The sequence below is a fragment of the Oncorhynchus tshawytscha genome, linkage group LG14, assembly GCF_018296145.1.
Source record: "Oncorhynchus tshawytscha isolate Ot180627B linkage group LG14, Otsh_v2.0, whole genome shotgun sequence".
Lineage (NCBI taxonomy): Eukaryota > Metazoa > Chordata > Actinopteri > Salmoniformes > Salmonidae > Oncorhynchus > Oncorhynchus tshawytscha.
Genome location: NC_056442.1, coordinates 40,878,069 through 40,902,668, shown reverse-complemented (window position 1 = coordinate 40,902,668; position 24,600 = coordinate 40,878,069). Strand labels below are relative to the sequence as shown.

The window sequence follows — 24,600 nt, the reverse complement described above, 5'->3', positions numbered from 1 at the left end:
AAGTCCTCTGCCTGCTCTACTGAAGCCTCTCCAGCACCCTGCCTTTCATCACATGTACTAATAGAAAGTCCTCTGCCTGCTCTACTGAAGCCTCTCCAGCACCCTGCCTTTCATCACATGTACTATTAGAAAGTCCTCTGCCTGCTCTACTGAAGCCTCTCCAGCACCCTGCCTTTCATCACATGTACTATTAGAAAGTCCTCTGCCTACTCTACTGAAGCCTCTCCAGCACCCTGCCTTTCATCACATGTACTATTAGAAAGTCCTCTGCCTGCTCTACTGAAGCCTCTCCAGCACCCTGCCTTTCATCACATGTACTATTAGAAAGTCCTCTGCCTGCTCTACTGAAGCCTCTCCAGCGCCCTGCCTTTCATCACATGTACTATTAGAAAGTCCTCTGCCTGCTCTACTGAAGCCTCTCCAACACCCTGCCTTTCATCACATGTACTAATAGAAAGTCCTCTGCCTGCTCTACTGAAGCCTCTCCAGCACCCTGCCTTTCATCACATGTACTAATAGAAAGTCCTCTGCCTGCTCTACTGAAGCCTCTCCAGCACCCTGCCTTTCATCACATGTACTAATAGAAAGTCCTCTGCCTGCTCTACTGAAGCCTCTCCAGCACCCTGCCTTTCATCACATGTACTAATAGAAAGTCCTCTGCCTGCTCTACTGAAGCCTCTCCAGCACCCTGCCTTTCATCACATGTACTATTAGAAAGTCCTCTGCATACCCGCTGTCAGCCCATTATTTACAATGCTACTATACATAACTGTGTAACATGCTATAAGCTCTCAACGCTGGCCTGATAACCAGCTACTTTAAACACACATGAGTGAATGTTATTGATGTGAACAGGTGTGTGTGTAGGGAGCACATGTCCTCTCAAATCTAAAACCTCTCTTTGGTTGAAAACTGCTGAGTGGTAGCTACTGCAGCCACAGAAAGGCCCCGTGAAAGGTAACCTGGCCTAAGGTCATTGTTCTGCTGTGTGTATGTGACTGTTGTCTTCTCCACCATCACTTCCAGGTGAAGACAGAGGAGCAGATAGCCGCAGAGCAGGCATGGTACGGCTCAGAGAAGGTCTGGCTGGTCCACAAGGATGGCTTCTCCCTGGGTAAGTTCCTGCCTTACATTTTAGATCAGGAGAGGTGCAGAGCTCTGGCCCTGCTAATTTTTACCCTTGCTTTTAAACTATATGCTATTGTTTTTTCCTGATATCGTGTCTGTGCACACTCCAGCCAATAAGCTACAGTGCATTCGGAAAGTATTCAGACCCCTTAACTTTTTCCACATTTTGTTACTTTACAGGAATATTCTAAAATGTTTAATTCCCCTCATCAATCTACCCACAATACCCCATAATGGCAAAGCAATAATGTATTTATTTTTTCTGCAAATGTATAAATTAAAAGAAGACTGAAATATGACATTTACATAAGTATTCAGACCTTTTACTCAGTACTTTGATGAAGCAACTTTGGCAGCGATTACAGCTTCGAGTCTTCTTGGATATGACGCTACAAGCTTAGCACACCTGTATTTAGGGAGTTTCTCCCATTCTTCTCTGCAGATCCTTTCAAGCTTTGTCAGGTTGAATGGGGAGCATTGCTGCACAGCTATTTTCAGGTCTCTCCAGAGACGTTTGATCAGATTCAAGTCCGAGCACCAGCTGGGCCACTCAAGGACATTCAGAGCCACTCCTACATTGTCTTGGCTGTGTGCTTAGGGTCTTTGTCCTGTTGGAAGGTGAACCTTCACCCCAGTCTAAGGTCCTGAGTGCTCTGGAGCAGGTTTTCATCAAGGATTTCTCTGTACTTTGCTCTGTTCATCCTTCCCTCGATCCAGATTATTCTTCCAGTCCCTGCTGCTGAAAAACATCTCTACAGCATGATGCCGCCACCACCATGCTTCACTGTAGGGATGGTGTTGGCCAGGTGATGAGCGATGCCTGGTTTCCTCCAGACATCACGCTTGGCATTCAGGCCAAAGATTTTAATCTTGGTTTCTTCAGACCAGAGACTCTTGTTTCTCATGGTCTGAGAGTCCTATTATATGTATTTTGGCAAACTCCAAGCTGGCTGTCATGTGCCTTTTACTGAGGTGTGGCTTCCGTCTGGCCACTCTACCATAAAGGCATGATTGGTGGAGTGCTGCAGAGATGGTTGTCCTTCTGGAAGGTTCTCCCATCTCCACAGAGGAACTCTGGAGCTCTGTCAGAGTGACCATCGGGTTCTTGGTCACCTCCCTGACAAAGGCCCTTCTCCCCTTATTGCTCAGTTTACCTGTGCAGCCAGCTCTAGGAAGAGTCTTGGTGGTTCTAAACTTCTTCCATTTAAGAATGATGGAGGCCACTGTGTTCTTGGGGACCTCCAATGCTGCGGATATTTTTTGGTACCCTTCCCCAGATCTGTGCCTCGACACACTCCTGTCTCAGAGCTTTATGGACAATTCCTTTGACCTCATGGCTTGGTTTTTGCTCTGACATACACTGTCAACTGTGGGACCTTTAATAGACAGGTGTGTGCATTTCCAATCATTTACTACAGGTGGACTTCAATCAAGTTGTAGCAACATCTCAAGGATGATTAATGGAAACAGGATGCCCCTGAGCTCAATTTAGAGTCTCATAGCACATGGACTGAATACCTATGTAAATAAGGTATTTCTGTTTTTTTTGTTTGAATACATTTCCACAAAAAAAAAAAAAAACTGTTTTGGCTTTGTCATTATGGGGTATTGTGTGTAGATTGATGAATATTTTATTTTAATCCATTTTAGAATAAGGCTGTAACGTAACACAATGTGGAAAAAGTGAAGGGGTCTGAATACTTTCCGAATGCGCTGTATATCCCAATAAGTTGTTTGTGTGTCCATAGCGACGCTGCTGAAGACGGAGGCAGGCTCTCTGCCGGAGGGGAAGGTGAAGATCAAACTGGAACATGACGGGACAGTACTGGACGTAGATGACGATGACGTGGAGAAGGTGAGGGGGGGGACTACACATTCAATGTATTTTACTTGATTTTACAGCCTCCATCTTAGTTTTGTTATGGGGCTAAACTCTAGTTCCTTTAGAGGGTCAAAGGAGAAGACATAGTCTATGCAATCAAGTAAAGTCAATCTTAGTTTTGCCGTTAGGGTATAGGCTAGTCCGTTAGGAGGTCCATGAAGCAGAGATCGACCTGGGGGGGGCATGTAGGGGAAATATCCAAGAAGGAGGGAAGGGGTCTTGGCACCCGTCAGTCATCCCGTCTGGAGCCAGAATCAAACACAGATGGTCAGCCAGGATGCAGACTGTATCTGGCCCAGGGGTTGTGGGACGTCTATGGACAAGGGGACAGGTTAGAGGGGAACAGGTGTGAGTTTGGCAGGCCTCAATCAGGTGACTCGCACAGATATGGCACCAGGCCCGAATCACGGAGATATCTGTTACAGGACGCTTTAAAAACTGTTCTGGCACAATGCAGAAAAACCTCCCATCATTCACAACATGCTGTCTCCAAGACCTTGACTAGAGGATGTCTGCTCTGCTTTCAGGACAAAGAAAAAGTTGAAATCCCCTCCTGGTGTTATGTACAGTCATTTAACTCTCGTAGGGTGAACAGATAATAAGGGTGACTTTGGACAGTTAGTGTTTTCAACAGTGTCAAGGTCGTCATCTAATCAAACGTTTGAACCATCTGTTTGATTAAGGAAGTGCAAACTTGGACCCGTCTGAGGTTGGAAGGAGACATCTGTTTTAATTGCATCAAAGACTTGGCATCAGATTCCTGGTGGCAAGTCATGGTGTGGCATACTAAATCTCTGCTCATCGTCTCTTAATACTGCTCCTCTACTCCTCAGTGAAACTCAAGACATTACTAGTCAGATTTCCAGTCTCATATGGACCCCTAGCCTCTACCCCTACAGAGGACTTTTAAATCAATCTGAAAATATGAAATAGGTGTAGGCAACCTGGAGAAACTTAAACTTGGCTTATCAAAAGGCAAGGTGGTAGTCTTGGCAGATCCGAATTCTGTTGTTTTTGGTCGTTTCTGTGAGCAGTCCCACTTCAGACAGCCAGAGTCTCAGTTATGTATGATGTTTTCGTATTGCTGAGTGTTCCTTTAATAAAGCTATAAACACTTCTCAGTCATTAATCGTTCACCTTTGACCTTTGCTCCCGTCCCAGGCGAACCCCCCGTCGTTTGACCGCTCTGAGGACCTGGCCTTGCTGCAGTACCTCAATGAGTCCAGTGTGATGCACTCCCTGCGGCAGCGCTACGGGGGAAACCTCATCCACACACACGCTGGGCCCAACATGATCATCATCAATCCCCTCAGCGCTCCCTCCATGTACTCGGAGAAGGTGAGGAGAGAGGACCCACACAGCAGATGCATGTCTTCACACATTTCATGAGAACATACACTACATACACTACCGTTCAAAAGTTTGGGGTCACTTAGAAATGTTATTGTTTTTGAAAGAGAAGCAACATATTTTGTCCATAGAAAATACATCAAATTGATCAGAAATGCAGTGTAGACATGGCTAATGTTGTAAATGACTATTGTAGCTGGACACTGCAGATTGTTTATGGAATATCTACATAGGCGTACAGAGGCCCATTACCAGCATTCATCACTCACTTCCAATGGCATGTTGTGCTAGCTAATCCAAGTTTATAATTTTAAAAGGCTAATTGATCATTAAAAACCCTTTTGCAATTATGTTAGCACAGCTGAAAAAAACTGGCCTTCTTTAGACTCCAGGATAATGGCCTTCGAGGCAGAGTTGCAAAGAAAAAGTAATATCTCAGACTGACCAATAAAAATAAAAGATTAAATGGGCAAAAGAACACAGACACTGGACAGATGAACTCTGCCTAGAAGGACAGCATCCCATAGTCGCCTCTTCACTGTTGACGTTGAGACTGGTGTTTTGCAAGTACTATTTAATGAAGCTGCCAGTTGAGGACTTGTGAGGCGTCTGTTTCTCAAACTAGACACTATAATGTACTTGTCCTCTTACTCAGTTGTGAACCGGGGCCTCCCACTCCTCTTTCTATTCTGGTTAGTGCCAGGTTGCGCTGTTCTGTGAAGGGAGTAGTACACAGCGTTGTATGAGATCTTCAGTTTCTTGTCAATTTCTCGCATGGAATAGCCTTCATTTCTCAGAACAAGAATAGACTGACGAGTTTCAGAAGAAGGTTCTTTATTTCTGGCCATTTTGAGCCTGTAATCGAACGCACAAATGCTGATGCTTCAGATACTCAACTAGTCTAAAGAAGGGCAGTTTTATTGTTTTTTTAATCAGGACAATTTTTTCAGCTGTGCTAACATAATTGCAAAAGGGTTTTCTAATGATCAATTAGCCTTTTAAGATTAGCTAACACAACGTGCCATTGGAACACAGGAGTGATGGTTGCTGATAATGGGCCTCTGTACACCTATGTAGATATTCCATAAAAAAATCTTCAGTTTCCAGCTACAATAGTAATTTACAACATTAACCATGTCTACACTGTTTTTCTGATCAATTTATGTTATTTTAATGGACAAAAAATGTGCTTATCTTTCAAAAACAAGGAGATTTCTAAGTGACTTTTGAACGGTAGTGTATCTGTACCACTCCACTGACGTGATTCTGGTTTATTCTCCGTTTAGAATGGTATGATGCATGTTGTTTGATGTACCCATTGGGGTGTACTTAATGCTATTATTTATTGTGTATTTCCTTGCTATTATGTCATAGTATTTCCTGTTAGGGAGAGGAGGTTGGATGAATTAAAACAGGAGAGATGACTAGGAGGATAGAGAGGGACGTCTTCAGTGGTCCACAACATGACAATGAAATCCAATTATCCTAATGAGATTTAGAGGTGACCGTATTGATGAGGCCTGTAGGTTGTATTATCTACTTAACTCTCATCACTCATAATGGAACTACTACCCATTAGACCTTACAGACAGGGTGCTTAGCTGGGAATGTGGCAATTGTAAGGACGTGCGCGTGTGAACACACACACACACACACACACAGAGCCCCTCTGAGGACCGTACAGGAGTCACTGGGAGGACTAGAGGTGTTTTGTGCCTTTCTTTCCCCCAACCCCTCTCCCTCCCTCCCTCTCCTCGGTCCCATCAGGTGATGCACATGTTTAAGGGTTGCAGGCGAGAGGACACGGCACCTCACATCTACGCGGTGGCTCAGTCGGCCTACAGGAACCTGTTGACCACGCGTCAGGACCAGTCCATCGTGCTGCTGGGGAAGAGCGGCAGTGGCAAGACCACCAACTGTCAACACCTGGTCCAGTACCTGGTCTCCATCGCTGGCAGCACCGGAAAGATCTTCTCTGGTGAGAGAGTCCTCCACTAGGATGAGTTAACCTCTTTCCTTCTGGCCAGCTCAATTCCTCCCAGCAAGCAGTAAAGCTAGTAGTCAGGGATTTTTGTCTATTAAATGACTGAGGGAAATGTATAAATAAAATGTAAAGAATGTTTAAGGACTGTTATAATCACCTTAGTTTGGTCCGAGATGGTGGCTTAATTACTTCAGTGTTAATTTAAACCACCACAGCTATTAAGTAACTTAATTACTCTGTAGGTAATTAGTCTTAATAACCTAATAGCTAATTAAGGCAATCTAATGGCTCCACATGTGTTTGTACACAGGAGGACATTCACTGAGTTGTTACTGATTTAGATCAGTGTCATCTAATTGACTGAGAACTCAGCAGAAATCCAGCCGTTATAACAGGTGCAGTAGATGTGTTAGTTAGTAGGGGAAGATAACGAGCAGTTCCAACATACCAGCCAGCCAGAGAGGTAGGCATGTGGGAGAGTGTAAGGGTGTTACTGAGAATTTGGGAGAGGAGTAGGAGAGAGGGACAGCTCGATGGAAGCTGGCTCCAAAACCTTTTGGTTCGAAGAGCGGTTGTAGTTGGCTCAGTATTCCAGGTGTGTGTGTGTGTGAGAATGTTAGTGTGCATTTGTGTGTGTGTGTGGGGGTGGGGGGTGGATGAGGGAGCCCCTAATGATGCCCTGTGGAGATGGGGGATAATTAGCAAAAAACTCCTCAGCTTCTCCTGGTTAGCTATAATGGGCTAATGAGAGCTCCATAACCCAGACACTACTAGACTAGACTGTTAAACAGGGGAGCTGCTATGGGAGGTGCAGTAGGCTCTATAAGTTTCACATAACTACTTTTACATTGACATTTTAGTCCTTTAGCAGACGCTCTTATCCAGAGCTACGTACAGAAGCAATTAGGATTAAGTGAGTCTGACTGGTAGCACTACTCTCTGAGTGACGAGGCGTACCTGCTCAGCTTGATCATTAGGGTTAAGTGAGTCTGACTGGTAGCCCTACTCTGAGTGACGAGGCGTTCCTGCTCAGCTTGATCATTAGGGTTAAGTGAGTCTGACTGGTAGCCCTACTCTCTGAGTGACGAGGCGTTCCTGCTCAGCTTGATCATTAGGGTTAAGTGAGTCTGACTGGTAGCCCTACTCTCTGAGTGACGAGGCGTTCCTGCTCAGCTTGATCATTAGGGTTAAGTGAGTCTGACTGGTAGCCCTACTCTCTGAGTGACGAGGCGTTCCTGCTCAGCTTGATCATTAGGGTTAAGTGAGTCTGACTGGTAGCCCTACTCTCTGAGTGGTGAGGCGTTCCTGCTCAGCTTGATCATTAGGGTTAAGTGAGTCTGACTGGTAGCACTACTCTGAGTGACGAGGCGTTCCTGCTCAGCTTGATCATTAGGGTTAAGTGAGTCTGACTGGTAGCCCTACTCTCTGAGTGATGAGGTGTTCCTGCTCAGCTTGATGTCGAAATAGGGAAATGAGCTCCACTAAGGGAATAATTGACAAAGCCTAACTGACATGACATGATTATCAAAGATGGTAGTCTAATCCCCTCACCAGTGGAACAGTATTGAATGTGAAATCCCAAAACACTGACATGATATTTGAAATAAATAAAGCTTTCCACTAATTGTACTCTTCCCCCCTCCCTCCCTCCCTCCCTCGGTCTGTGCAGGGGAGAAGTGGCAGGCAGTATACACCATCCTGGAAGCATTTGGGAACAGCTCCACCTCCATGAACACCAATGCCAGCCGCTTCTCTCAGATTGTCTCTCTGGACTTCGACCAGGCTGGCCAGGTGGCCTCCGCATCCATACAGGTAGGCAGTATCACGCACACACACGCCATAGACACTGACGCACGCACACACACGGCATAGACACTGACGCACACACACACACACACACACATATTGATATCTTGTTGTCCTTTTCCTGTACCTCAGACCATGCTGCTTGAGAAGCTGAGAGTGACCAAATGGCCGGAGACTGAGTCCACCTTCAACGTGTTCTACTACATGATGTCCGGAGCTGACAGCACTCTCAGGTGAGCCCTCTACACCCTCTCAATTGGGATTGAATTGAAGTGAGTGGTTGCAGTCCATTGTAGAAGCTTGGTCTTGTGTATATAATCTTGTTCTCATGTTAACCTTGTGGTTTAAACTAGCTATTTACTGTCCTTTAAACCTGTTAATTTCCTCTTTCCTCTCAGAACGGAGCTGCACTTTAACCACTTTGCAGAGAACAGCGCCTTCGGAATTGTGCCTCAGTCTAAAGTAAAATGCTGTTATTATGCTCTTATTATAATGTGTATTATATGTCATTTTCTGAATTGTAGGACAACTGGAAAACTGTCTTAACTGTGTCCTTCAACCACCTCCCTCCCTCCCCTCTCTCTGTAGCTGGAGGACAAACAGAAGTCGTCTCAGCAGTTCACCAAGCTGCAGGCAGCCATGAAGGTGCTGGGCATCTCAGTGGAGGAGCAGAGGGCTCTGTGGCTCATCCTGGGGACCATCTACCACCTGGGGGCCGCAGGGGCCACCAAAGGTAAGGACCCCTAGCCCTGTCCTACTCACTATAGGATCTCTGCTGGCCCACTACCCTACTCACTGAACTAAATAACTGAGAACTCTGAATTAATCCAGCCAGGTTAGGATGCAGTAAGTGATGGTTAGTTATAGGAGAAGATAAAGCGCAATTCCAACATGCCAGCCAGAGAGGTAGACATGGGGCAGAGTGGCTGTTAAAAGGATATTTTGGCAATGAGGCACTTTATCAACTTCCCCCGAGTCAGATAAACTCATGGATACCTTGTTTATGTCTCAGCGTGTGGTTTGAAGGAAGTTGTTAACTAGCGCTAGACTTCCAGTCATTGCACTAATGCTAGTTAGCAAAACTACCTCTAACTTCCTTCATACTGAACACAGAGACATTAACATGGTATCCACACGTTCATCTGACTTTGGGGAAGTAGGTAAAAGGCCTCATTGCCCAAATCCCAAAGTATCCCTTTAAGAGTTTGGAGGAGGAGGTGGCGGAGAAGGAGGCAGGGGCAGGAGGAGGGTAGGATGCAGGGGTAGGAGGGTGGGGCAGGAGGCAGAGGGAGGCGTAGGATGCAGGGGCAGGAGGCAGAGGCAGGGGCAGGAGGGAGGGACAGCTTTGTTGTCTCCACTCAGTGTTTTCTGCTCCCAACAGGGATCTCTTAGAAAGTTTTCAGTGATACATAAAAAACAACATAACTATGCATGTATGTATGTACTGTATGTATGTACTGTCTGTGCTGCCTGTACTGTATGCATGTACTGTATGCATGTACTGTATATATGTACTGTCTGTGCTGCATGTATGCATGTACTGTATGCATGTACTGTATGTATGTACTGTATGTGCTGCCTGTATTGTATGCATGTATGTACTGTATGCATTAGAGGTCGACCGATTATGATTTTTCAATACCGATTCTGATTATTGGAGGACCAAAAAAAAGCCGGTGCCGATTAATCGGCCGATTATTTTTTTTTAAATTAAAATAGTTTTTTTTTTTTTTTATGTATTTGTAATAATGACAATTACAACAATACTGAATGAACACTTATTTTAACTTAATATAATACATCAATAAAATCAATTTAGCCTCAAATAAATAATGAAACATGTTCAATTTGGTTTAAATAATGCAAAAACAAAGTGTTGGAGAAGAAAGTAAAAGTGCAATATGTGCCATGTAAGAAAGCTAACGTTTAAGTTCCTTGCTCAGAACATGAGAATATATGAAAGCTGGTGGTTCCTTTTAACATGAGTCTTCAATATTCCCAGGTAAGAAGTTTTAGGTTGTAGTTATTATAGGAATTATATGACTATTTCTCTCTATACCATTTGTATTTCATATACCTTTGACTATTGAAAGTTCTTATTGGCACTTTAGTATTGCCAGTGTAACAGTATAGCTTCCGTCCCTCTCCTCGCTCCTCCCTGGGCTCGAAACAGGAACACATCGACAACAGCCACCCTCGAAGCAGCGTTACCCATGCAGACCAAGGGGAATAACTACTCCAAGTCTCAGAGCAAGTGACGCTATTAGTGTGCACCCCGCTAACTAGATAGCCATTTCACATCGGTTACACCAGCCTAATCTCGGGAGTTGATGGGCTTGAAGTCATAAACAGTGCAATGAAGAGATGCTGGCAAATGCACGAAAGTGCTGTTTGAATGAATGCTTACGAGCCTGCTGGTGCCTACCACCGCTCAGACTGCTCTATCAAATCATAGACTTAATTATAACATAATAACACACAGAAATGCAAGCCTTAGGTCATTAATATGGTCGAACCCGGAAACTATCATCTCGAAAACAAGACGTTTATTCTTTCAGTGAAATACAGAACCGTCCCGTATTTTATCTAATGGGTGGCATCCATAAGTCTAAATATTCTTGTTACATTGCACAATCTTCAATGTTATGTCATAATTACGTAAAATTCTTGCAAATTAGGCGTCCCAAACTGTTGCATTAACCCTGACTCTGCGTGCAATGAACATAAGAGAAGTGACACAATTTCATCTGGTTAATATTGCCTGCTAACCTGGATTTCTTTTAGCTAAATATGCAGGTTTAAAAATATATACTTCTGTGAATTGATTTTAAGAAAGGCATTGATGTTTATGGTTAGGTACTCATTGGAGCAAGGACAGTCCTTTTTTGCGAATACGCACCGCATCGATTATATGCAACGCAGGACACGCTAGATAAACTAGTAATATCATCAACCATGTGTAGTTAACTAGTGATTATGATTGGTTGATTGATTGTTTTTTATAAGATAAGGTTAATGCTAGCTAGCAACTTATCTTGGCTTACTGCATTTGCGTAACAGGCAGTCTCCTCGTGGAGTGCAATGATAGGCAGGTGGTTAGAGCGTTGGACTAGTTAACTGTAAGGTTGCAAGATTGAATCCCCCGAGCTGACAAGGTGAAAATCTGTCGTTCTGCCCCTGAACAAGGCAGTTAACCCACAGTTCCTGTCACACCCTGACCATAGTTTTCTTTGTATGTTTCTATGTTTTGGTTGGTCATGGTGTGAGCTGAGTTTGCATTCTATGTTACATGTCTAGTTCTATGTATGGCCTGATATGGTTCTCAATCAGAGGCAGGTGTTCGTTATTGTCTCTGATTGGGAACCATATTTAGGTAGCCTGTTTGGTGTTGGGTTTTGTGGGTGATTGTCCTTGTTCCTGTCTCTGTGTTACTTTGCACCAGTATTAGGCTGTTTCGGTTTTCGTGTTACGTTTATTTGTTTTTGTATTTGATCGTGTTTACTTTGTCTCATTAAACATGGATCGCAATAGCCACGCCGCATTTCAGTCTGACTCTCTTTCACCTAAGGAAAACCGTTACAGTTCCTAGGCTGTCATTGAAAATAAGAATGTGTTCTTAACTGACTTGCCTAGTTAAATAAAGATTAAATAAAGGTGCTTAAAAAAAAAAAAATATAATATATATATATATATATATATATATATATATAATATATATATAATCCAAATTGGTGTCCAAAAATACCGATTTCCAATTATGAAAACTTGAAATCGGCCCTAATTATTTGGCCATTCCGATAAATTGGTCAACCTCTAGTATGCATGCATGTACTGTATGCATGTATGTATGTACTGTATATACTATATGCATGTATGTACTGTATGTATGTACTGTATGCATGTGTGTATGTGTATAGGCTATGAGTCCTTTACTGTAAGGCCATTCATGCATTGCATTGAAAAAACACACAGAAGTGCCGTGATCAAAATCTAAATTATTGTGTGTCTGTGTTATTTCCCAGAGATAAGGAATACAAACTCAAATGAAGCGTGATGGCATCGTAAATTACATTTGCTTCTCATCCATGAGTGGTTTAATTAAATAATGAGTTGGAAGATATGAACAGGCCACATGCCGAGCCATTCATTAGGCCTCCGAGAGAGGAGCGCTAACTTTGTTCTCTCGCTGCGCACAAAGGAGGCTGGGAAAAGTTATTTGTAGTTGTTTAATTTATAAAACTGTTGGAGTGTTGAATGTGTGCAGACATTTCTCTTATGTTAATAAAGACAGATATAATAGCTGTGTCTCTGTGCTGCTAGTCTAGAGAATGTTTATTCATGCTCTCTGATATTGCCTCCCCCGCAGTCACAGACCTAGATGAATGTGGTAATGAACTTTTTAGAATCATTAGGCTCCAGACTGCCTCGTCTCCATGGACTGTGTTCTCTGTGTGCGTGTGCGTGCATGTGTACTGCTTGTCTTTCATATACACAGGGCTGCAGCAGGGTTTTGAGTTGGGTGGAATTATGAAGCTGCGGGGGGTGGGCTGGGACTAGACCAGTCTCATGTCAACAACAGTTGCCACGCTTGCATTCACTCACACCCGGTGCACATTTGGTCATGTCCCTACCGTCTGGGCAGCCCCGGTGCACATTTTGTCGTGTTCCTACCGTCTGGGAGGCCCTGGTGCACATTTTGTCATATCCCTACAGTCTGGGAGGCCCCGGTGCACATTTTGTCATGTCCCTACAGTCTGGGAGGCCCCGGTGCACATTTTGTCATGTCCCTACAGTCTGGGAGGCCCCGGTGCACATTTTGTCATGTCCCTACAGTCTGGGAGGCCCCGGTGCACATTTTGTCGTGTCCCTACAGTCTGGGAGGCCCCGGTGCACATTTTGTCGTGTCCCTACAGTCTGGGAGGCCCCGGTGCACATTTTGTCGTGTACCTACCGTCTGGGAGGCCCCAGTGCACATTTTGTTGTGTCCTTACCGTCTGGGAGGCCCCAGTGCACATTTTGTCATGTCCCTACTGTCTGTTCACTCAAACTCTCTTACTCTTTTATTCTCTCACTCTCAATTCAATTTAAAGGGCTTTATTGCCATGGGAAACATAAAGTATGTTTACATTGCCAAAGCAAGTGAAATAGATAATTAACAACAGTTAACATTACACCCACAAACTTTTCAGAGGAATAGAGACATTTCCTTGATTTTGGGTCAGTCACAGTGGTCAGGTATTCTGCTACTGTGTACTCTCTGTTTAGGCCCAAATAGCATTCTAGTTTGCTCTGTTTTTTAGGTAAATTATTTTCAATGTGTTAAGTAATTATCTTTGTTATCTCATGATTTGGTTGGGTATAATTGTGTTGCTGTTGCTGTCCTGGGGTTCTGTGGGGTCTGTTTGGGTTTGTGAACAGAGCCCCAGGACCAGCTTGCTTAGGGGACTCTTCTCCAGATTCATCTCTCTGTAGGTGATAGCTTTGGACTCGGTTCCTTTTAGGTGGTTGTAGAATTTAACGGCTCTTTTCTGGATTTTGATAATTAGCTGGTATCAGCCTAATTCTGCTCTGCATGCATTATTTGGTGTTTTAAGTTGTACACAGAGGATGTTTTTGCAGAATTCTGCAGGCAGTCTCAATTTGGCATTTGTCCCATTTTGTGAATTCTTGGTTGGTGAGCGGACCCCCAGACCTCACAATTATAAAGGGCAATGTGTTCTATAACTGATTCAAGTATTTTTTGCCAGATCCTAATTGGCATGTCAAATTTTATCTTCCTTTTGATGGCATTGAATGCCCTTCTTGCCTTGTCTCTCAGATCTTTCACAGCTTTGTGGAAGTTACCTGTGGTGCTGATGTTTAGGCCGAGGTATGTATAGTTTTTGTGTGCTCTAGGGCAACGGTGTCTAGATAGAATTTGTAAGGTCCTGGCAACTGGACCTTTTTTGGAACACAATTACACTGCTCAAAAAAATAAAGGGAACACTAAAATAACACATCCTAGATCTGAATGAATGAAATATTCTTATTAAATACTTTTTTCTTTACATAGTTGATTGTGCTGACAACAAAATCACATAAATGATCAATGGAAATCAAATTTATCAACCCATGGAGGTCTGGATTTGGAGTCACACTCAAAATTAAAGTGGAAAACCACACTACAGGCTGATCCAACTTTGATGTAATGTCCTTAAAACAAGTCAAAATGAGGCTCAGTAGTGTGTGTGGCCTCCACGTGCCTGTATGACCTCCCCACAACGCCTGGGCATGCTCCTGATGAGGTGGCGGATGGTCTCCTGAGGGATCTCCTCCCAGACCTGGACTAAAGCATCCGCCAACTCCTGGAGAGTCTGTGGTGCAACGTGGCGTTGGTGGATGGAGTGAGACATGATGTCCCAGATGTGCTCAATTGGATTCAGGTCTGGGGAACGGGCGGGCCAGTCCATAGCATCAATGCCTTCCTCTTGCAGGAACTGCTGACACACTCCAGCCACATGAGGTCTAGCATTGTCTTGCATTAGGAGGAACCCAGGGCCAACCGCACCAGCATATGGTCTCACAAGGGGTCTGAGGATCTCATCTCTGTACCTAATGGCAGTCAGGCTACCTCTGGCGAGCACATGGAGGGCTGTGCGGCCCACCAAAGAAATGCCACCCCACACCATGACTGACCCACCGCCAAACCGGTCATGCTGGAGGATGTTGCAGGCAGCAGAACGTTCTCCACGGCATCTCCAGACTCTGTCACGTCTGTCACATGTGCTCAGTATGAACCTGCTTTCATCTGTGAAGAGCACAGGGCGCCAGTGGCGAATTTGCCAATCTTGGTGTTCTCTGGCAAATGCCAAGCGTCCTGCACGGTGTTGGGCTGTAAGCACAACCCCCACCTGTGGACGTCGGGCCCTCATACCACCCTCATGGAGTCTGTTTCTGACCGTTTGAGCAGACACATGCACATTTGTGGCCTGCTGGAGGTCATTTTGCAGGGCTCTGGCAGTGCTCCTCCTGCTCCTCCTTGCACAAAGGCGGAGGTAGCGGTTCTGCTGCTGGGTTGTTGCCCTCCTACGGCCTCCTCCACGTCTCCTGATGTACTGGCCTGTCTCCTGGTAGCGCCTACATGCTCTGGACACTACGCTGACAGACACAGCAACCTTCTTGCCACAGCTCGCATTGATGTGCCATCCTGGATGAGCTGCACTACCTGAGCCACTTGTGTGGGTTGTAGACTCCGTCTTATGCTACCACTAGAGTGAAAGCACCACCAGCATTCAAAAGTGACCAAAACATCAGCCAGGAAGCATAGGAACTGAGAAGTGGTCTGTGGTCACCACCTGCAGAACCACTCCTTTATCGGGGGTGTCTTGCTAATTGCCTATAATTTCCACCTGTTGTCTATTCCATTTGCACAACAGCATGTGAAATGTATTGTCAATCAGTGTTGCTTCCTAAGTGGACAGTTTGATTTCACAGAAGTGTGATTGACTTGGAGTTACATTGCGTTATTTAAGTGTTCCCTTTATTTTTTTGAGCAGTGTATTTTTTGTCTTACTGAGATTTACTGTCAGGGCCCAGGTCTGACAGAATCTGTGCAGAAGATCTACGTGCTGCTGTAGGTCCTCCTTGGTTGGTGACAGAAGCACCAGATCATCAGCAAACAGTAGACTTTTGACTTTAGATTCTAGTAGCATGAGGCCGGCTGCTGCAGACTGTTCTAGTGCCCTCGCCAATTTGTTGATATACGCTGTATATGTTGAAGAGGGTGGGGCTCAAGCTGCATCCCTGTCTCATCCCATGGCCCCATGGAGAGAAATGTATGTTTGTCAATTTTAACTGCACACTTGTTATTTATATTTATATATATATATATATATATATATATATATATATATATTTTTTTTTTTCTCTGTCTCTCTCACACCACTCCCTACTACTGCTAATACTGCTCCTACTAGTACTATGCTACTACTAATAATACTACTACTTCTATGTTACTAATATTACTAATGTTACTGCTACTACTACGTTACTACTACTACTAGGTTAATGCTGCTAGTACTACTATTACTGCAACTACTACGTTAATGCTACTACTAGAACTAGTAGTACTACTACGTTACTACTACTACTACTACTGTTACTACTACTACTGTTACTACTACTACTGTTACGACTACTACTACTACTTCTACTACTGCTATGTTAATGCTACAACTAGAACTAGTAGTACTACTACGTTACTACTACAACTACTACTACTGCTACTACTACTGCTACTACTACTACTACGTTACTATTACAACTACTACTACTGTTACTACTACTACCACAACTACTACTACTGTTACTACTACTACTACTGCTACTACTACTTGCTCTCATCAGCTGATTGGTTCCACAGCAGGGGTTGTTCCTACCAGCAGAGGGCAGTGTGTACATGCTTCTCTCCATGGCATGATGTTGTTGTCTGTTCAACGCTGTGGGATCTAAAGGATTAGCCTCCACCCATCTATTTGACACTTCACTTCATGCTATAATGCCCTCTTTTCCATACCTGTTAAAAGGGTGAAGGGTTTGAAAGAAATGTTTCTCTCTACCGAGGTGATTTTAACCATCCTCCCTGTGTTACTTGGTCCCTTAGCACAATTGGCTCTTGACCACAGGGGCCATCGCCAGTGTATTTTGGACTGCAGGATTGTGTTCCAACACCTGAGAAAACTAGTCACGGTCTAATTTGAAGATTTTAACAAACTGCAGCTCTCCAGGACCAGAGCAGGTATCTCCTAATCTGAGCATGCCCATGGTATCTTCACTCACACGGTTCTCCTGCCTGCACCTCAGAGCATGGATGGTGTTAGTTCTATAATATGCACTTAGTGCACCAATCATTAAGGGCACCTTCCTAATATTGAGTTGCACCCTCCCCTTTTTCCCTTAGAACAGCCTCAATTCGTTGGGGCATGGTCTCCACAAGGTGCCCTTTGGGTGATAGACCATTCTTGATACACACGGGAGACTGTTGAGCGTGAAAAACCCAGCAGCGTTGCAGTTCTTGACACAAACCAGTGTGCCTGGCACCTACTACCAAACCCCGTTCAAAGGCACTTCAATATGTTGTCCTGCCCATTCACCCTCTGAATGGGACACATACCCAATCCATGTCTCAATTGTCTCAAGGCTTCAAAATCCTTCTTTTATCTGTCTCCTCCCCTTCATCTACACTGATTGAAGTGGATTTCACAAGTGACATCAATAAGGGATCATAGCTTTCACCTGGTCAGTCTATTTCATAGAAAGAGCAGCTGTCCTTAATGTTTTGTGACTCAGTGTATGATAACATGTCTGTTCTCCAGTGATAAATGTAAATTGTTAATACATGAACTGTTTCTAACCCCCTCTCTCTACTTGCATGTTTGCATGCTGCGCCCTTTACATGTAGAGGCTGACGAAGGTAATGGAACAAACAACATTAACACCAATCTCTTCTTTCATTTGAACTTAGTCTTGTTGATATTTCGTCTTTCTTAATGTCTTTATCATTCTACCCAGACGTTCTGTCGAGCATTTTTATTGTTTTCTCTCTCGCTCTCCCTCGCTCGCTCTCCCTCGCTCTCCCTCACTCTCTGTCTCTCTCCCTCACTCTCTGTCTCTCTCTGTCTCTCTCTCTCGCTCTCCCTCGCTGGCTCGCTCTCCCTCGCTCTCCCTCGCTCGCTCTCTCTCACTCTCTCTCTCTGTCTCTCTCTCTCGCGCTCGCTCGCTCGCTCTCCCTCACTCTCTCTCTCTCTCTCGCTCTCTTTCTCTCTCTCTTTCTCTCTCTCTCTCTTGCTTTGCCTCATGAATCAGAACTTTGTTGTCCCTTAAAGCTCTCTGTCTGTCTCTCCATGTCGCCTACTTCCAATTCCACAGCACTGTTATTATTATTCAGACCCGAACCAAAAGCAAAGCTTGTTCATTTGAACCTGTTGGATCCCCCCCTCCCCAACCCACAGGGGAACTTACTTTCTGGTTGTTTGTGTCAGAACATTGTTTTGATCCTCTATGTTCTAACTGTCTCTCTGGTCTAGAATGTTTTTCTTGGACTCTGTGGCAGAATGTTGTTTGATGAGAGGTTAGAGGAGACCATATTGCCTGAGTCCCTGTGTCTCTGTAGCTTTGAAAGCTCTCCAGAAAACAGTGGGGGTGATCAGCCACACCGAGCCAGTAACATGGGATGACGGAGAGTTGTTGTAAAACCAGCTAACAGTGCTTAGCAGTCTAGTCTCGGATTGTTCAGTTCAATCCTGCTCTTTGAGCCAAGGTGGTTATTCCAGTCTAGGTAGAGGAGGCCTCAAAGCTCAAAAGATGGAGTTGTTTGTTAGCGTTTATTAATATAGCTTTATTGGGATAGAAAAACACTATGCTCCAACCAACTTAGCCACAAAGCAATGTGTTTAGCATTGAGCTACAGTAGGGAAGAGATCATTGAGTTAATTCTAATAGCCAGTGATTGTGGTTCTGACTTGTGTATGCTGTCCCTGGTCCCCAGCTGGCCGTAAGCAGTTTGCCCGTCATGAGTGGGCCCAGAAGGCTGCCTACCTGCTGGGCTGCACCCTGGAGGAGCTCTCCTCGTCCATCTTCAAGCACCAGGTCAAGGGTGCCCTGCAGAGGTCCACCTCCTTCCGCGGGGGGCCCGACGAGGCCGGGGCAGGAGACAGCTCAGGTAAGGGACCTTCAGAGACCACCAGTCTCCAATATGAAGTTGAATTAAATAAATAGAGTAGAATAACATACTAAAGGCTATGTGTGTGCTTTTTAACTCACAACTCCTTTTCTCCCCTGTCTCTCTCTCTCAATTCAATTCAAGGGGCTTTATTGGCATGGGGAAAAAAATAAAAAATAATGAACAGTAAACATTACACTCACAAAAGTTCCAAAGGAATAGAGACATTTCAAATGTCATATTATGGCTACATACAATGTTGTAACAATGTGCAAATAATTAAAGTACAAAAGGGAAAATAAATAAACACATATTTGTCCCTCCCTCCCTCCCTCCCCCCCCCCTCCCTCCCTCCCTCCCTCCCTCCCTCACTCCCTCCCTCGCTCTCTCTCACGGTCTCTCTCTCTCTCTCTATACCTCCCTCTCCGTCAGTCTCTAAGATCACAGCCCTGGAATGTCTGGAGGCCATGGCTTCAGGCCTGTACTCAGAGCTCTTCACCCTCGTTATCTCCCTCATTAACAGGTCTGTCAGCTCATCTCTCTTTTGTCCTCTTTCTTATATTTCTTACTTTACCATCATTTATTTACAGTATTGCTCTCTTTGAATGCCTCTGATTCCCATCCTTTTTCTTTGTCTTTCTCTCCCTTTTCCTCTCTCTCTGTTTTTTTCTCTCTTGCTTTCTCTCGCTCTCTCTCTGTCTCTTGCTCTCTCTCTCTCTCTCTCTCTCTCTCTTTCTCGCTCTCTTTCTTTCTCTCGTTCTCTCTCTGTCTCTCTCTCTCTCTGTCTCTTGCTCTCTCTCTCTCTCTCTGTCTATCACTCTCTCTCTCTCTCTGTCTTTCTTTCTCTCTCGTTCTCTCTCTCCCTCTCTGTCTCTTGCTCTCGCTCTCTCTCTTTCTCTCTCTTTGTCTTGTTCTCTCTTTCTCTCCTACCTTCCTTTCCCCTCTATCTCTCTTTCTCTCTCTCTCTCTCTCTCTCTTTCTCTCTCTCTCTCTCTCTCTCTCTCTCTCTCTCTCTCTTTCTTTCTCGCTCGCTGTCTTTCTTTCTCGCTCGTTCTCTCTCTGTCTCTTGCTCTCTCTGTCTCTCTCTGTCTCTTGCTCTCTCTCTCTTTCTCTCTATCTCTCTCTGTCTCGTTCTCTCTGTCTTTCGTTCTCTCTCGTTCTCTCTCTCTGTCTCTCTCTGTCTCTTGCTCTCTCTCTCTTTCTCTCTGTCTCTTGCTCTCTCTCTTTCTGTCTCGTTCTCGCTCTCTTTCTGTCTCGTTCTCTCTCTCTCTCTGTCTTTCTTTCTCTCTCGTTCTCTCTCTCTCTCTATCTCTGTGTGTGTGTTCTGACCCTTTGTATCATGTGTCAGAGCTCTGAAGTCCAGTCAGCACTCTCTGTGCTCTCTGCTCATCGTGGACACACCGGGTTTCCAGAACCCTCACATGGCCAAGCACCAGCGCGGTGCCACCTTCGAGGAGCTGTGCCACAACTACGCCCAGGAGCGCCTGCAGAGCCTGTTCCACGAACGCACCTTTGTACAGGAGCTGGAAAGATATAAGGAGGTGCGGAGATATACAGAGATGTACAGCACTGACAAATACCTTCACCATTATATAGTAGAAGTATTCTTACTAACAGGATACCAATGATTTGGGATTTTTAAACTTCCCTGAATTATAAAATCATAATCGTCATTAACATACCTGTATTGTTTTAGTATGAAAATAACATAGAACGTCAGATTGAGCTTTTTTAGTTGTAATGTCATAGCCTATAGACTCTTACATAAGAGGATCTCTGAAAATCACTGACGCCAATCACACCTAACCAACCCCTCTGTTCCCATCTAGGAAAACATAGAGCTTGCATTAGATGACATAGGGTCCAGTACCTCAATGTCGGTAGCAGCTATAGACCAAGCATCAACCCAAGCGCTGGTAAGGAGAATCTCTCTGTGCCTCTTTTGCATGTACAGTATCAGGAGTGGACTTTAGCTTGGATTTCATCATTGTTGTGAGCGTCAAGTGGGGTTCAACACAGTCCTTCCTCTCTCTCTTCTTTGCCAATGATAGTGCTCCCCTAATTCAAATAGAATCTTCAACTTTTAGACTCAGACAAATGACTGTGTGAACCATGTCAGGCTTATTAACTCCATCCAATTCACTTGGCTTTTTTTGGGGGGGTGGGGGGGATTCATCCCACATCAAAGATATTAATTGCAGTCAAGTTTGATTCCTTTCCCCCTTGATGAGTTGGGACTTTTTCAGTCAGCGTTGGCTTCTCAGAGCAAAGCTATCCAATTGAGTTTATTTATGAGACGACTGCATGGCACGCGCTCTTAATAGAAATGCCAAAGTGACATTAACAAGAATTAGATCAAAAGTGAATGAGGATGGGGGTCACACAGGAATTGATTGAAAAGTTGAGACGAAAGTAAATAACCTAGTTTGTTTGTGTGTGTGGGTGTGCGGTTTGCATGTGTGTGTGTGTGTGGGTGTGCGGTTTGCGTGTGTGTGGGTGTGCGGTTTGCGTGTGTGTGCAGTTTGTGTTTCTATGTGAAGGAGTGCACAAGGACATGCATGACCAAACACGGCTACAAGTCAGACAAACAAACGCTATTGAACCAGCGCCATACTTATTGGAAACCAGCTCACACTCCGAGAAAAAGACATAATGAAAAGATCAACAGAGCTATAGACCTAGATGAGGAGAGCCTGACAAAATGCTGCATTAGAATCCAAGTAATATCCACAGGTCATCCACCTCCAGCCTACAGTGTCAAATACTGTAAGGGAATAGGATTGTTCTGAATAAGAGAGGTTCTTATTTCTCATGTCTCGCTGAAAAGGATGTGAGATTTACCTGACTTGGCAATTAATTAGTTGACTGCTACTAGAGAAACCAACTCAGTGAAACAGATCTGCACTGCTTCTAGCAGTTAAATAATTCAATTGGCAAATAATTGAAAAGGCTTTAGCTTCAGTAGGTTGTGGTGGTGAAGATACCCTGCCTGCACCTCCCTCCATCCACAGAGTCTACACTCTCACATTAATAACACCATTCATTATCAAAGTGGACTGTCAGAGAGCAAGGTTTCTAAATGCTCCACTGCCCAGGAGTGGATTTTAATAGCAGCTCTAGAATGAGGAGGAAAAGACTCATCTCTCTTATAGCTTCTTATTTACCGAAACGTTAGGATTGCCTTTCCAAAATGACTTGTTTTGTTCAGAGATGTTGAATCATATCAGGTTGTTTGAACACTGTGCTGGTGCATAATGAGAAGTTTCTACAAATGTCACAGCTAAGCAGGTGTAATGTTATGGCAACACTGGGCCAGGGATAAAGGCCGTGTTGGGACATTTAAACCATGAGTTTAAAAAGAGGAGACTAGGTTGCTTTATTGGTTTTGGAGAGTGTTGCTGTGTATGGAGTGTCGTGATTGGATGGATGAGAGGAGCTGTGGATGACTGGTGGAGTGGAGCTGGGTGAGTGTCTCTGTTGTGGCCTAATTTGTGTGTCTGAGGTGCTTGTGAAAGCTGCACCTGCGTGTTGGACTGAGCTGTGGACCTAAGCTTTCTGCACAGCTGATTCACTTGTGTTTGTGTTAGACTCAAGTGATAGATCCCCACCTCTCTAACCTGTGTGTGTTCTTGCGATGGTCCCAGGTGCGCACCCTGGCGAGGACAGATGAGGCTCGGGGTCTGCTGTGGCTGATGGAGGAGGAGGCTGTGCAGCCAGGGGGCTCTGAGGCCACTCTGCTGGAGAGACTCTTCAGCTACTACGGCCCCGACCAGGGGGACAACAAGGGACACGCCCTGCTCCTGAAGAGTGACAAACCGCATCACTTCCTGTTGGGCCACAGCCACGGGACAGACTGGGTGGAGTACGATGCTCAGGGTTGGCTGAACCACGCCAAGCAGAACCCTGCCTCCCAGAACGCTGCCACTCTGCTGCAGGACTCACAGAAGTACACATTTAATTCACTGATTGTTCTCCATAGTAGCACTTTACATAGAAAATATACTTACCTCTTTGTCTCTCTTGCTCTCTCTCTCTCTCTCTTGCTCTCACTCACTCACTCACTCACTCACTCACTCACTCACTCACTCACTCACTCACTCACTCACTCACTCACACACACACACACACACACACACACACACACACACACACACACACACACACACACACACACACACACACACACACACACACACACACACACACACACACACACACACACACACACACACACACACACACACAGGAAGAACATCAGCAGTCTGTTCTCTAGTCGTAGTGGAGGGCCCACAGTGCTGTCTGGCTCCATCGCAGGGCTGGAGGGGGGATCTCAGCTGGCCCTCCGCAGAGCCACTAGCATGAGGAAGACCTTCACCACTGGCATGGCCGCTGTCAAGAAGAAGAGCCTCTGTATCCAGATCAAACTGCAAGTGGTGAGTGGGGTGGTTTCTCCCTACCCAAGGCCTACCTCTGCTTCCTCTTTGAGAGGGTTTAGGCCCAAGTTGCTCTTATGAACTTTGTATGACAATTGTGTTATTCAAATAAAACTAGAGTGCCTTGCGAAAGTATTCGGCCCCCTTGAACTTTGCGACCTTTTGCCACATTTCAGGCTTCAAACATAAAGATATAAAACTGTATTTTTTGTGAAGAATCAACAACAAGTGGGACACAATCATGAAGTGGAACGACATTTATTGGATATTTCAAACTTTTTTAACAAATCAAAAACTGAAAAATTGGGCGTGCAAAATTATTCAGCCCCCTTAAGTTAATACTTTGTAGCGCCACCTTTAGCTGTGATTACAGCTGTAAGTCGCTTGGGGTATGTCTCTATCAGTTTTGCACATCGAGAGACTGAAATTATTTCCCATTCCTCCTTGCAAAACAGCTCGAGCTCAGTGAGGTTGGATGGAGAGCATTTGTGAACAGCAGTTTTCAGTTCTTTCCACAGATTCTCGATTGGATTCAGGTCTGGACTTTGACTTGGCCATTCTAACACCTGGATATGTTTATTTTTGAACCATTCCATTGTAGATTTTGCTTTATGTTTTGGATCATTGTCTTGTTGGAAGACAAATCTCCGTCCCAGTCTCAGGTCTTTTGCAGACTCCATCAGGTTTTCTTCCAGAATGGTCCTGTATTTGGCTCCATCCATCTTCCCATCAATTTTAACCATCTTCCCTGTCCCTGCTGAAGAAAAGCAGGCCCAAACCATGATGCTGCCACCACCATGTTTGACAGTAGGGATGGTGTGTTCAGGGTCATGAGCTGTGTTGCTTTTACGCCAAACATAACGTTTTGCATTGTTGCCAAAAAGTTCAATTTTGGTTTCATCTGACCAGAGCACCTTCTTCCACATGTTTGGTGTGTCTCCCAGGTGGCTTGTGGCAAACTTTAAACAACACTTTTTATGGATATCTTTAAGAAATGGCTTTCTTCTTGCCACTCTTCCATAAAGGCCAGATTTGTGCAATATACGACTGATTGTTGTCCTATGGACAGAGTCTCCCACCTCAGCTGTAGATCTCTGCTGTTCATCCAGAGTGATCATGGGCCTCTTGGCTGCATCTCTGATCAGTCTTCTCCTTGTATGAGCTGAAAGTTTAGAGGGACGGCCAGGTCTTGGTAGATTTGCAGTGGTCTGATACTCCTTCCATTTCAATATTATCGCTTGCACAGTGCTCCTTGGGATGTTTAAAGCTTGGGAAATCTTTTTGTATCCAAATCCGGCTTTAAACTTCTTCACAACAG

General features: G+C 44.7%; 1 protein-coding gene across 10 annotated transcripts in view; it reads left to right on the top strand.

The window, feature by feature from the left end:
- The window catches only part of LOC112239015 (unconventional myosin-XVIIIa-like), a 208,842-nt gene that overhangs the window by 108,326 nt on the left and 75,916 nt on the right, over nt 1-24,600 (top strand). For 9 of the 10 annotated variants that reach the window (XM_042297518.1, XM_042297517.1, XM_042297516.1 and 6 more), the window contains 15 exons: nt 1,027-1,114; nt 2,877-2,983; nt 4,172-4,348; nt 6,128-6,338; nt 8,014-8,156; nt 8,283-8,383; nt 8,549-8,612; nt 8,739-8,883; nt 17,590-17,601; nt 18,676-18,849; nt 19,282-19,372; nt 20,198-20,390; nt 20,679-20,765; nt 22,494-22,795; nt 23,096-23,282. In XM_042297518.1, the coding sequence (XP_042153452.1) occupies nt 1,027-1,114; nt 2,877-2,983; nt 4,172-4,348; nt 6,128-6,338; nt 8,014-8,156; nt 8,283-8,383; nt 8,549-8,612; nt 8,739-8,883; nt 17,590-17,601; nt 18,676-18,849; nt 19,282-19,372; nt 20,198-20,390; nt 20,679-20,765; nt 22,494-22,795; nt 23,096-23,282 (2,082 nt within the window). The remainder of the gene's footprint in view (nt 1-1,026; nt 1,115-2,876; nt 2,984-4,171; nt 4,349-6,127; nt 6,339-8,013; nt 8,157-8,282; nt 8,384-8,548; nt 8,613-8,738; nt 8,884-17,589; nt 17,602-18,675; nt 18,850-19,281; nt 19,373-20,197; nt 20,391-20,678; nt 20,766-22,493; nt 22,796-23,095; nt 23,283-24,600) is intronic. The other variant, XM_042297511.1, reaches the window with a different exon arrangement.